The following is a 12,539-nucleotide window of genomic DNA, read 5'->3' as shown; positions in this document are numbered from 1 at the left end:
TCCTCCCTGCTCTTCAGACCGTGATCCTTAAAATGACATCTGGCAGTGTGACTCCCTTTGACCACCAGAGGGCAGATTATTCTCATGTTTAAATTTGGGGTGGGGGGCGTGGTATGAGCTCCATTCCATTTCCCACAACTCTAGAGCTCTGCCTTCCCCATCTTCTTCCCCAGGGGTGGTGCTTGTGTGGAGCTGGATGTGGTACAGCGGAACTTCCTGGAGTCCTGTGGATTGATTAGTCCTGCAAACCTGTTGCCTTACGAAATCCTTTCTTCCCTCTGCATCTGTCCAGCTCTCACCCAACTGAGCAGATCATGGGTACCACTCAGTCAGCTCTCAGTGGTTCTGTTGGTGTTTTCCCTATCACCTCAGGAGCTCTCTCTGCTTCTCTACACTCAGGGATCTATTTCTATCCCTCCTGCTGCGGTTAGAGGGAGGGTCAGTGGGCAAATTCTAACTTCTATGGAGCCAGGAAAGGGGGAGGGCTTGAAGCAGAAGTCAGCATAGGGTATTGCCTCTGCCTGGTGGGACTCTGACAGCGCATTACCATCTACTGAGTCCATGCCTGAAAGCCGTAATCAGGTTATAGATAAAAATGACCCATACAGAAGTCTCATAATGTTTTAAGTAAGTCTGTGGTTCAATGTTGGGAACAGATTGGACAGATCTGGGAGACTCCAAAGGGAAGTGAAGGTAGACCCAGGTTGCTACATGGATTTCTTGTTAAGAGCTGGGAGCACTCCAAAGCTGAAGAAGACTTCAGAGCTGTTAAACTCAGTAAATCCATTCATCAGTAGGGAAATTGAGGTCTGGAAAGGAAAGGGACATCTTCAAGAGATCTGGCCCACTTGTGCTGTTCTGAGGTTTCGTTGTTCCCCATTCCCTACCAAGGCATTCTGTAGCACTGGCTATCCCATGTAGATCAGGCTGACTTTGAACCCTCATAGATCCTCCTGCCTCTGCCTCCCAAGTGCTGGATTTAAAGGCGTGTACCGCTATGCCTGGCTAAGAAATATTTTTTAAAATTTATTTTTAATTTTTGGGTACAAGTTGTACCTGCTTGTCTGTATACACACTGCACACACTGCCGTGCTTCTGGAGGTTAGAAGAGGCTCATGCACTACCATGGGACCAAACCCATGTCCTCTGAAAAACTGTTGAGCCACCTAGCCAACAACTTGTTTTGGTGGTTTTTGTTTTGTTTTGTTTTGTTTCAAGATGGGTTTACTGCTTAGTCCTGGCTGTCCTGAAACCACTCTGTAGCCAGGCTGGCCTCAAACTCAGAAATCCACATGTCTCTGCCTCTGGAGTGCTGGGATTAAAGGCATGTGTCACCTTTGCCTGGTTTGGTTTATTTTTGAGACAGGGGTTTACTTTGTAGACCTGCCTGCTTGTCCATTATGGAGACCAGGCTGGCCAGGAATCATCTATTCTGCCTTTGGGTTTTTGTTTGTTTGTTTGTTTGTGCCAGGATTAAAGGGCAGACCACCATACTTAGCTTAAGGAATTCTTTTGTTTTGGTTGTCTGTCTTTTCTTTTTGATGCTAGGGATTGACTGCATGGCCTCCTTCATGGTATGTGGGGGTGTTAAATAGCGCTCTCCCACTATTATACCACCCCAGGAATCCTTATTTTCATGAGTGCCTATTCTTTTACCATGAGTTTCTTTGTCTTAGAAGTGAGATTTGAAATGAAAATTAAGATGAAATGGTCTCTCCTGAGTTGCCTTGTAGAATATTTTAAAAGGTAATTTAAGGCCAGGGATGATAGTACACACACCTGTAATCAAAGTACTTAGGGGATGATAGAGACAGGAGGATCAGGAGTTCAATGCCACCCTTGGATGCATATTAAGGCCAGCCTGGGCTAAGTGATACCTTGTTCCAAAAAAATTAAAAACTTGGCCGGGCATGGTGGTAGGTAGTATACACCTTTAATCCCAGCACTTGGGAAGCAGAAGCAGATAGATCTCTATGAGCTCTTGGCCAGCCTGGTCTGCATAATGAAACCATGTCACAAAATCAAAACCAACAGTAAAAATTAAATGTTACATGATTTTAAAAATATTGATTTGTATGTATGTATGTATGTATGTATGTATATGTGTGTGTGTGTGTGTGTGTGTGTGTGTGTGTACCTTTATGGGTTTGTGTGTATCACTTGCATGCAGGTGCTAGTAGAGGCCAGAGGGCATCGGATCTTCTGGAACTGGAATTCCAGGAGGTAGTGAAGCCACTCGACGTGAGTTCTGGGACCTGATCCAGGTCCTCTGAAAAAAAGTAGGTGCTCTTAAATGCTGAACCATCTCTCTAGCCTGTTATGTTTTCTTTCTTTTTTCAATTTTTTAAAACTTCTGTGTGTGTGTGTGTGTGTGTGTTTAGCCTGTATGTAGGTCGGTGCAACTGTCTGTCTTGTCTGTCTAGTGGAGGCTACCACCTGGAACTGGAGTTACAAAGTTAAAATTAGCCACCTATATGGGTGCTGGCAACATGAACACTGGGCCTCTGGGAGAGCAAGCAGTGCTCCCTCTTGACTTCTAATGACATCTTAATTTAGTGTATAGGGTAACATAGCATGCCCATAGAGGCAGGACTTGGTTCTTTAGACTTGGTTCTCAATTACTATGTGGGTCCCCAGGATCAAGTTCAGGTCCATTGAGCCATTTTGCCAGCCTTTGTTATGTGATCCCACATGCCCAAGATCACACAAGCATTTTCTCGGGACAGAATTGTGTTGTAAAGGCGCCTGCCTGTCCCAGGCCTTTGGAGAAATGAGGGGACTGAATTTGAGGATGTCAGATGAATATCTAGAAGCCAAGATAGTCAGAAGATGGCAGGTGCACAATGCTGGAGACAGGTAATAGGGTGATACTACATTTGGCAGTTGACACGCGTTGATAGAAAGGTTGAATGATAAGGTGGGTTTTATGAGCTAACGGACAAACATGATGATGGGAAGTTGCGTTAGGATCAAATACACCAACCACAGGAACAGCTAATAGTAGCATTTTTCTAAGAAGTCAAACAACAGTTACAGGTACAGGTGACTCACACCTGTTCAAGGTTTGAAAATAAACGAAAACTGACGGAAAGAAACGAAGAAATACAGTCTGTTAACCTCGGTAGGTCTCGGGTGTTGCCGGAAATGGCTGATAACCGCCCTCAGCTGAGCGACGGAACGGGGGCGTGGCCCGTTTAGCACACGCGGAGACTCTTCGGGTGTTTCCGGAAACTACCGAAAGTCAACTCCAAGTGGGCGGAGAAAGGCAGGTAGGCGTGGCTGTCGGTTGGCTCTGGAGGTGCGGAGAGTCTCTTCGTGAATTTCCGTAAACAGAGCCGAAGCTTGGTCTTCGGAATCGAGGAGGTGCGCTCGTCCCTGGGGATTACCTTCTTCGGTAGTTTCCGGAATTCACCCGTAGTCTGGGCTGAGAGGAGAAAGCTCGTCCCCCTCCCGTTCCTAGTTGTTTCGGATGTTTCCGGCTCTTGCCGGCGGAAAGAGCCGAGGGCTGGCGGTGGTGGCGGCCATGTTGGGAGCAGCAGGTCCGGCGGCGGCTGCCTGTGTGCCGGGCGCGGAGCAGTGCGGCTGAGGGCAGGGGAGGAGCGAGGCAGGCGGCCGGCTGCGGCGGCAGAGAGTAGGCGGAGCGGCGCGGCCGGGCCGAAAGGCGGCACAGCCCAGCCGGGGGTCGGGGGGGTGCGGTCCGGAGCCGCTCGGAGCCGGCGAGGCCTAGCCCGAGCGGCGCATCCCCGGGCTGGCGTGAGCGATCGCCCGGCCTCCCCGCACCCCCGGCCGGGGCCCATGCAGCGGGTGCGCCTGCTGTGAGAAGCCCCGCCCGGTCGGGCTCCAAGCCTTCCCTTTCCTCCCTTCCTCCAAGCTTCTCGATTCCCTCCCCTGAGATACCGGCGCCATGTCCAGCGCTCGGACCCCCCTACCCACGCTGAACGAAAGGGACACGGAGCAGGTAAGGAGCCCTTAGGGCTCCCACAATTCTGTGGCTGGGCCCTTGCACCTTGCGGAGCCTCCTCCCTCTGCTCTCCTCGTGCTCCTAACTACCTTCTGCAAGCCTGGGCTGTCCTGTCATCTGGCCCCGGGCTCTAGTCCCGCACATCCCTCTTCTGAGTCCTGACCTGGGACCCCACCTTGTCCTGACTGAGCTGCACACTTGTATCTCTGCCAAAACGCCCCTTGTCTCTCACCGCCCGCCTGCGTTCTTCCGTGCTATCTCCCCAGCTTCCCCTTCTCTTCCCTTTTCTCTCAGGGGCCTTTCTATCTAGTCTTCCTCCACCCACGCTTTAAAGCAGCCACCTTTCTGCTCCTCGAATAACACCCCGCGATTTGCGGCGAATTGTTGTCCACCTCTTCCTGCATCTCTCTAGCCTTGTACCCCCTCTGCCCGCACCGGCTCTCCCAGTCCTCGGTTTTCTCCCTCAGGGGTCCTTGCCCCGGAGTGTGTTCTCGGTTCCTATCTCCTTTCAGTTCCCAGCTTTTCCTATCCTCCTTTCCTGTTCCAAATTGGGCTCTCCCTGTTGCTTGCAACCCACCAGCTCCACCCTCGTCACCTTTCCAAATCGTTCGCCTACTCTTTGCTCATCACTTTCCCTTCTTTTCGGCAGGAGCTCCCTTGCTCCTGGCACTGGCATGTGTCGCTTCCGTGTTTCCCATACAGCTGTCATGCGCATAGTTTTCCCACAGGTTGCCTTTGGGGTTCCAGCCACCGCTTCCTTCAAAGTCTTTGGATCGCTCCTGTTTCTTCCCCCTGGGGTTTGACATTTAAGTTCCTGGGCTTCCTGTCTGAATGGTCTTCCCGATTATCCCTGGGCTCTCCCTCCATCATGGAAAAGACAGTGTTGCAGTCTGGCTTTATTAACATAACCTGTTGCTCAGTCTTTGGCAGACTGCATCAGTCCTTACCTTACTGCCTACTTAACTGCAACACAAATTAGGATAGTGATCGCCTCTCGGCACTGGTGCCTGTTGCTTCTCACGGTATCATAGTATCTTCCTCCTTGTTTGCTACTTCCTGTTGCTCAACCTTCCCCCATCTTTCTTACTTGTGCCTCTGAATCAGTGCTGCTTTCGTGTTCACACGGGTCTCCTGCCTTCTTCCCTGTTTGTTTACACCTCTTATGCTGTGTTCATCCCCTCTCTATTGACTCTTGCTAGCTGCTTGTGCTACAGGTCAGCCGCTGGGCCCTTGCTTTCCCTTTCCTCCTGGCAGTTAGTGCTATTTGCCACCCAAGCCTTTGCCTTTTCTGTGTCACCCCCTCACGTCTGAGCCAAGGCATCCACTTTCCACTTCTTTCCTTTGTTTCATTGTCTCCTGTGTCCCTTGCTGCCTGCTTTTTGGACAGTCCCCTGCCGGTCATATGTTTCTGGGTAAATTTTAGTAAACACAAACTTGTGTTGAAAAAGGAGCATACTTTGTCCCCAGTCCTCTGTGTTTCCCTCCTGTTTCCTGGTTTTTGTTGGTTTGTTTGGTTTGGGTTTTTTTTTCTTTTTCTTTTTTTGTAGCTAGTTGGATAGAGCTGCTGCTGTATTTGCTTAACATGACCTGCTTTCTTTGAAAAGCCTTCTCTGTCTCTGTACTGTACTTTTCTGCCTTGTTACCTTCTTGCTGTCTAAAGAGGCATCAGCATTGTATTCTGCTGTCGTGGTGGATCCATACTACCAACGGACTGTTTCATTTTGGGGCAAAGCAGGGCTTGAGATGGAGGGATGGTAGATTTATTTCATCACTGGGCTTGGCAACTGGTCCTGCCTGGGGCAGAGGTCTTCGGAAATTGAAAAGTTGGTCTGTGTTGCACAGTCCCTTGGGTGCCAGTGGCATCTCTCCTTCTGGGAAACACTTTCTCCAGCCTCTTGTGAGGCTGCTCTGTACATCCCCTGTGCTCTTACTTTTGTTTTAGTAGGTAGACCTTGCCTAACTGGAGAACTTTCCCAGACGGTTGATTATGAGCAAGGAGGTGGAGGCCAAGTAAGTGACTGGCACCTTCAGGCATTTGAGGAGTGGTTGGTCTACCTGTTCCCCAGAGAGCCAGAGAGGCTGTGGGGGCATTGTGTCAGGCAGAGAGAGTGAACTCAGTGTGGTTCTTTGTGCTCTTTACTAAATGTAAATGTATTATTGGTCCTCTTGCTCTTTTTCTTGTTAGGTGTGCTCAGATGTGTTTCGTATACTGTTGGATCCTATAGTTGGGATTTGGTGCATGTACACTGATTTCAAGAATGGAAATCAGTGACCAGTTGGCATGGGAGCCGCTCTGTGATACTTAGTTCAGAGCACAGGCTGCATTGTCATCCTGCTCATCTTTGGCTCGATTCTTCATGAACTTAGCTGCACTGAACCAGTTCTTGGTTCTCCACTGAGACGGTCAACTTTATATTCTTCCTGCTCCATGTGGGAACTTGGAAAAGCTAAATGTACACCTATTACAGGTGCCTGACTGCCTTTTTTGTTTGTTTCTAGTGCTGCTGGGGATTGGATCAGGACTGTGCTCTTGATAGACAAGTGCTCTATACTGAGTGACATCCCCAGGCCAACCTTGTATTCTTTAGAAAAAGAAATAAGACAGGAGACAGCTCCTCAAGCATCCAGCCTCTGTAGAGTAGATCCTGCCACTAGGTGAAACTGAGTCCCCTCCCCTCGATCCCATTGCCGATGGCAAAACCATCGTGGAAGCTCAACCTCTGCAGTAGCCTCAGTGGTAGGAAATAGAAAGCAATGAATTGGTTGGGCCGGTCTCTCTCCACTATCACCGTATTTAGGTTTAAATTATTTAAACTGGTCTTTACCAGAGAACAGGTGAACAAACTCCAGTGGACGTTTCCAATCTCTTCTTGTGCCTTACCCCCTTCTTTAAAATTGTGGCTGATAAGCTGTTTCCAGGAGCACTTTGATCACATCTGAAACACACACAGAGCATGTTGAAGCATAAAAATAAACCTTATGTTGCAGGAGATTGCCTGTTTGCAGTCAACTCTGCTTCTAACAGTGGAAGTAGGAGATAAGAGAAAGCCAAGCTCTGTCTTGAAGATGATTTTGGTGATGCCTGATTTTAGATGTTGTGCATTTTCACCATAGATGGCTTCCTTTTGCAGGACTCTGACCTGGGGCTAGTAGTTTTGGGGTTTCTCAACTCTGAACTGAGCTTTCTGTAAGTTGCTTTTCCAAATAGCTCTGCTGGCCTGGAGGCTTGGCAACCTTGAAAGCAATCAGCAAGATGACTGTTTGTCTTCCAGCCAGCAGCAGCCTTAATAGTCAAGTGTGGAGACGGGTACAACTTTCAGAGTTTGCCTGCCCCTGGCTAGAGCTTTCCCTAACCTGGGGGAAGAGACACATGGCTTCAGAGCCTGCAAACAGAGGGCACCTGATAGAAAACAGGAGCCTTTTGGTATTCCTCAGTCAGATGACAGTGCTACCCCAACCCTTCTAGAGAGTGGGTGGCAGAATATATTGTCAAGGAAGAGTTTGGAAGATGATGAGGAGGGTAAATCTAAGTTTCAGAATCCTGTAAAGTCATACTGCTAAAGGCTGGTGAAATGCTTAGTGGTCTGAGATTTTCAAGCCTGATTGCCCGAGTTGGATCCCTGAGGTTCATATACCTGGTGGAAGACGTGAACTCACTCTGGCACGATGTCCTCTGACATCCATATACACATGTGTGCTCTCTCTCTCTCTCTCTCTCTCTTGATCTTTCTCTTATGCACACTAAATAAATATAATCGTAATAATTTTTAAAATAACAACAAAAGAGCCTCTTACCAGCCAGTTGTGGGGGCATGGAACCCCAGGTACTCCGGAGCTGAGGCAGGAGAGTCACAAATTCAAGGTCTGTCTGAGTTACAGGATAAATTCAAGACTAGCAACTTAGTGAGACCCTGTCTCTCAAAGTTCAATGTACAACGATTGGAGATGTGATTTAGTTGTGGTGCGTTTGTCCAGCATGTACAAGGCTAAAGGTTCAATTTCCATTGAGGTGGATATGAAGGATGGGTTTGGGGTAAGATTTGAGCCATTCTGTGTACACATTGTGAGATTCCAGTTTCCTTTTTGGCTAACACTGGACCAAATACTTCGTTTTTGAGGATGTGAGATTCTGTGTTTTGACTCTTGATGGTGGGACTCCCTGACAGGGCTTCTGCCTTCTGGGTGAGGATGCTGCTGGGCCTTAGGGATTCTGTATGAGGCTTGTTGGAGTGGTGTCTCTCTGAGACAGTAACATTACACCCTTTGACTTTAAAGGTGACTCTCTAATGAGCTACAATAATGCTTCTCCGTTGTGTGGATTTGGGGAGGTAGCTAAACATATGGTACAAGTAAGTGGTTCAGAGTTGTCTGCTTTAGATTGAAATCAAGTTAGCATAGGGATAGCTGCATCTTTCAGACTGTGACCATAGCTTGGGCTGGGAATCTCGAGTTTACATGTCTTAGGCAGAGTTCCATGAGGTAGAAAGAGATGGATCATCTTGTTTGCCTGAGAGGTTTTCATGCTGAGATCTCTTAGGAGTCAGCATTTCTCTGGCTAGACTGTTTCCCTTTGGACAGAACAGCATGATTCTCAGTGGGCATTTGACTAGGACTAACCTAGGCCTTCAAGAACTGGCTCTTACGGAGCTCTTAGCAACCTAGCTGGCACTTCTCTTCCCCCAGGAGCTTCTATGATGTTCCTACATATGTATTATGTTGACTTGAATGAATATTTTATGCTTATAGTGCAGTCAGGCCTCAGACTTTGTGGCACATTACTGACGAGTGGGATGGGGGCGGGGCGCCACCTTTGACCCTATAATAGTGTCTTTGCTAAATGGACTCCCCCAGCAGCACTTTGAAACCCATTAATGGGTTGGGATGTAGTAACTTCAGCAGATGGAAAGGGCCAGGGGACTGGTCATCTTCCTTCTAGTAGGCTGCCTGATGAGGGTTCCTGCTGTACCCACATTCTCTTGCTTCCCTCTGCTTGGTTAATTGTGGGCCCCACTGCCTGGCCTCCCTTCTGAGCAGTGTGTGTGTGGAGACTTTGGTTTGTTCTCTACTAGCTATGTTGCTGCTACCAAGTTTGATGCTTTCCTATCAAAGCAAAAACTCAGAGTAATATGAAAAGGGTGGTCTTCCAGCCTGGCCCTTCCTTGAAATCTCATCAAAATGATAAACAGGATAGGTGACCGAGTTTCCTTCTCTTGATGGGGGATTCCAGTATTTGTATGTTTTTGCACTTGAAGCTTGGGTTCTCTAGGCTTTCTCCCAGCCTTCATCAAACATGATTGTGAGTCACTGAAACGTTAGCTGTGTGCTTTCCCCTTCTGTTTCAGCACAAGGAAGAATAAGCCTTTGCAAATCTACTGGGGGAGGAACTCACCCTTTCCCCATGCTGGCACTGAGGCTGCAGGCTATCCCTGCTTAACCCAACAGTGTCACTGCCCCCACCACAGCCTCTTGGGGCAAGCCACTGAATACATTTCTTCTTCTTTTCTTAATTAAAAATTTATTATTATAACCAGGCATGGTGGCACACACCTTCAATCCCAGCAGAGGCAGGTGGATCTTTGAATTTAAAGCCAACCTGGTCTGCATAGCAAGTTCCAGGTCTACATAGAAAGACTCTCTCAAACAAACAAAACCAAAAATTATCAGTATTTTTCTGATGGGGACTTTTTTGTTTGTTTGTTTGTTTTATATGTATATGTGTCTGTGTATGTACCACCTCCTGCATGCCTGGTTCTTGAAGAGGTCAGAAGAGGACATTAGATCTTTGTGGGACTGGAGTTAGAGGTGGTTGTAAGCCACCATATGGGTCTAGGAATGGATCTGGTCCTCTGGAAGAACAACAAATGTGCTTAATCTCTGAACCATCTCTTCAGTCGTCCGTCTCCCCCCCCCCACCAATTTTTGCTTTATGTTTGTGTTTTCTGAAACAGGGTTTCACTATATATCTCTGCCTGGTGGCCTGGAACTCAGAGCCTCCAATTGCTCTGCCTTCTGAGTGCTGCTGGATAAAGGAGTGTGTCACCACAGCCTGGCCCCAGACTCTGTTGTTTTTACATTTTGTGTATATATATATATATGTCTCTTGAGTGGGGTTATACGCGGGTTCTCTTGGAGTCTGGAGGCATCAGATACTTGGACCTGAATTGCAGGCAGGTTGTTTTTTTTTTTTTTTTTTTTTTGGTTTTGTTTGCTTTTGATTTTTAAGACAGGATTTCCCTGTGTAGCCTTGCTTGTCCTGGAACTCACTCTATAGACTATGCTAGCCTTGAACTCAAAGATCCGGCTGCCTCTGCTTTCAGATTAAAGGCTTGTTCCACCATTGCGTGGCTATAGGCAGTTGTGATGAGAGTCAACTCAGGTCCTCCAGAAGAACAGTATGTGCTTTTAGACTCTGAGCCGTCTTTGCAGCTCCCTGCCATTGCTTTTAGACTGCAATGAAACCACCGATTTGAAACAATATCAAGAGAATCTGGCCCCAGTTTCTAATTATCTCTTAGAAGAAGGAGGCTTCCCTGTAGCTTGCCTGCTCAGTGCCCCAGCTCCTCTTTTTGGGATGGAGGTGCACATGGACTGGACCCTTGATCTGCATGTATTTGTCTGACATGCTGGTAGTCCATGAACCGTCTTTCCACAGGTGTCTTGTCGTTGGGTTTGTACTACTTTTCTCCATCTGCAGGGTAAAACCAGCAGAAAAGGTTTCCTTTAGTGTATGAAATCATTAAATTGAGGCTTGTGAAATAAAGTGTAAGGCACGAGTTTTGGTAGGAGAGAGGTGGAATTGGATGCTTATACTGCCTTGGGGGACTCTTCGGGGTAGGCATGGAGAAACTGGAGAAGAGAAAGGTGTATTTAATGACTGCTCCTAGCCACCCTTTTGGCTTTTTCTTTTCAGCGTGATGTAGGTGGAGCAGGCACTGGGCTGCTTTGTAGAACCAGTCAAGCTGGTTTTGCGCAGAGCTAGCCTGTTTTCCGTTCCTCTCTGGGAAGTTGGCCACACAGAGGTCTGCCTCCCTTAGATTAATTGAGCTGCTGAGTGAGTTTGGACCACCTCTGTAAACAACCTCCCACCCTCCGCAAGTACTTAGATGAGCCTCGGAATTGGATCTTCTCCCTTGAAGGGGGGCTTTTTTTGCACCCTATGCTGATCCTCAGAGCAGCTGGTCTGTTTTATGTACTTTCCCTGGAAGCTCTACGGCACAACTTTTCTTCGCCCCTTCTCACTCATTTGTCAAAAAGTCAGACTGGCCAGAAGGAAGGGTTAGGGGTCTGTGGTTGGATCCTCTTTGGAGTGTGGGAAGGAATTGGGAATCCTGAATCCGGCTCCTGTGATGTGGACACTAAACTCAGTGACCTCAGTCAGACCCTTTGAGCGTGAGCTGTGGAACCACCCCCCAGACTGCTGGGAGGAGAAGAGGGGCACGGCTTGGCTTTTGGTCTCTGGCAGCCTAAAGGCACTTAGCCATAGTCCTCCCCTCTTCCAAGTTCAGTTACTTGGATGTCATGGGAGTTTTTCTCAGGGAGTAGACTAATCCAGGTTCTAAGATGCAGTTGCCAATGCTGGGAGGTGGAGCAGGACAGCTCTCCCAGTCTCCACAAAAGCAGAAAATCTGAGGTGTGGAAGTTTGGTAATTTGATTGAATTTGTTTGCAGACAGCTCCAGCCTGTGGGCTGGCTGCTTCTGTCACTGCTGTGGTGACCTGCTTGTTCTCCTGAGAAAACTGCCCAGAGTTCTTCTATTACTGATCTCCCAGATGCAGGGTGAGTGCCCCTCCTCCCATCTTTTATGTCTTCCTTTGTGCCACATCTTTCCTCCTCTCCTCCACTGACATTTGCTCTCATTGCATGTAATGCTGAGGGTCAGTTGTGGTTTGTTGCTTGGTAGTACTGAGCTCATTCACTTTCTCTCCTCCCCTCCTCTCTCTTCCTTCCTCTCCCTCTCCTTTTCCTTGCTAGGGATTGAACCCAGGGCCTTCTGTATATATATTAGGCAAGCACTCTGACCTACATTCCAGCCCTCCACAGGAGTGCAAAATGACTGATTCCCTAGTCACAGGAAGTATGCTCCTTTGGCCTGCTTGGTGTAGCATAGCATTGAAGTGAGCTTCTAACAGAATTAAGACGAGATCTTAGTATGTTTTCAGATTCCATAAATGATTCTGCTATAATTATGAGCAGGTTTGCAGCTAACTTCCCTGGAATCCTAAGTAGCCTCTACTGTGTCCTTAGCTTCTTTAGTCCTTCTGCCCCAGCCACTCACCTGTAGAGTGGGGGTAATGACAGGTGCTTCCTATCTTAGCCAGGTGTGATGGTGTACTCCTATGGTGCAGCTCTTGGAAGGCTGAAGCAATAGGAGTGTAAGTCAAAGGCCAGCCTGGGTTATATAGCAAAATCATGTCTCAAAAAATCAAAACCAAACAACAGCTATCTTGTAGCTATGGTTTTGGGTTTGTTTGTTTGTTTCATTTTGTTTTTTCGAGACAGGGTTTCTCTGTAGCTTTGGAGCCTGTCCTGGATCTAGCTCTTGTAGATCAGACTGGTCTAGAACTCACAGAGATCGGCC

General features: G+C 47.9%; 1 protein-coding gene across 1 annotated transcript in view; it reads left to right on the top strand.

Moving 5' to 3' along the window:
• Positions 1-3,388: 3,388 nt before the first annotated feature.
• The window catches only part of Mark2 (microtubule affinity regulating kinase 2), a 66,129-nt gene continuing 56,978 nt past the window's right edge, over positions 3,389-12,539 (top strand). Inside the window, 1 exon segment of the mRNA XM_038331059.1 lies at positions 3,389-3,958. Coding sequence (XP_038186987.1) covers positions 3,905-3,958 — 54 coding nt within the window. The 5' untranslated portion in view covers positions 3,389-3,904.

This window comes from Arvicola amphibius, chromosome 1 (genome assembly GCF_903992535.2).
Source record: "Arvicola amphibius chromosome 1, mArvAmp1.2, whole genome shotgun sequence".
NCBI lineage: Eukaryota > Metazoa > Chordata > Mammalia > Rodentia > Cricetidae > Arvicola > Arvicola amphibius.
This window is presented reverse-complemented; position numbering and strand designations above follow the sequence as displayed.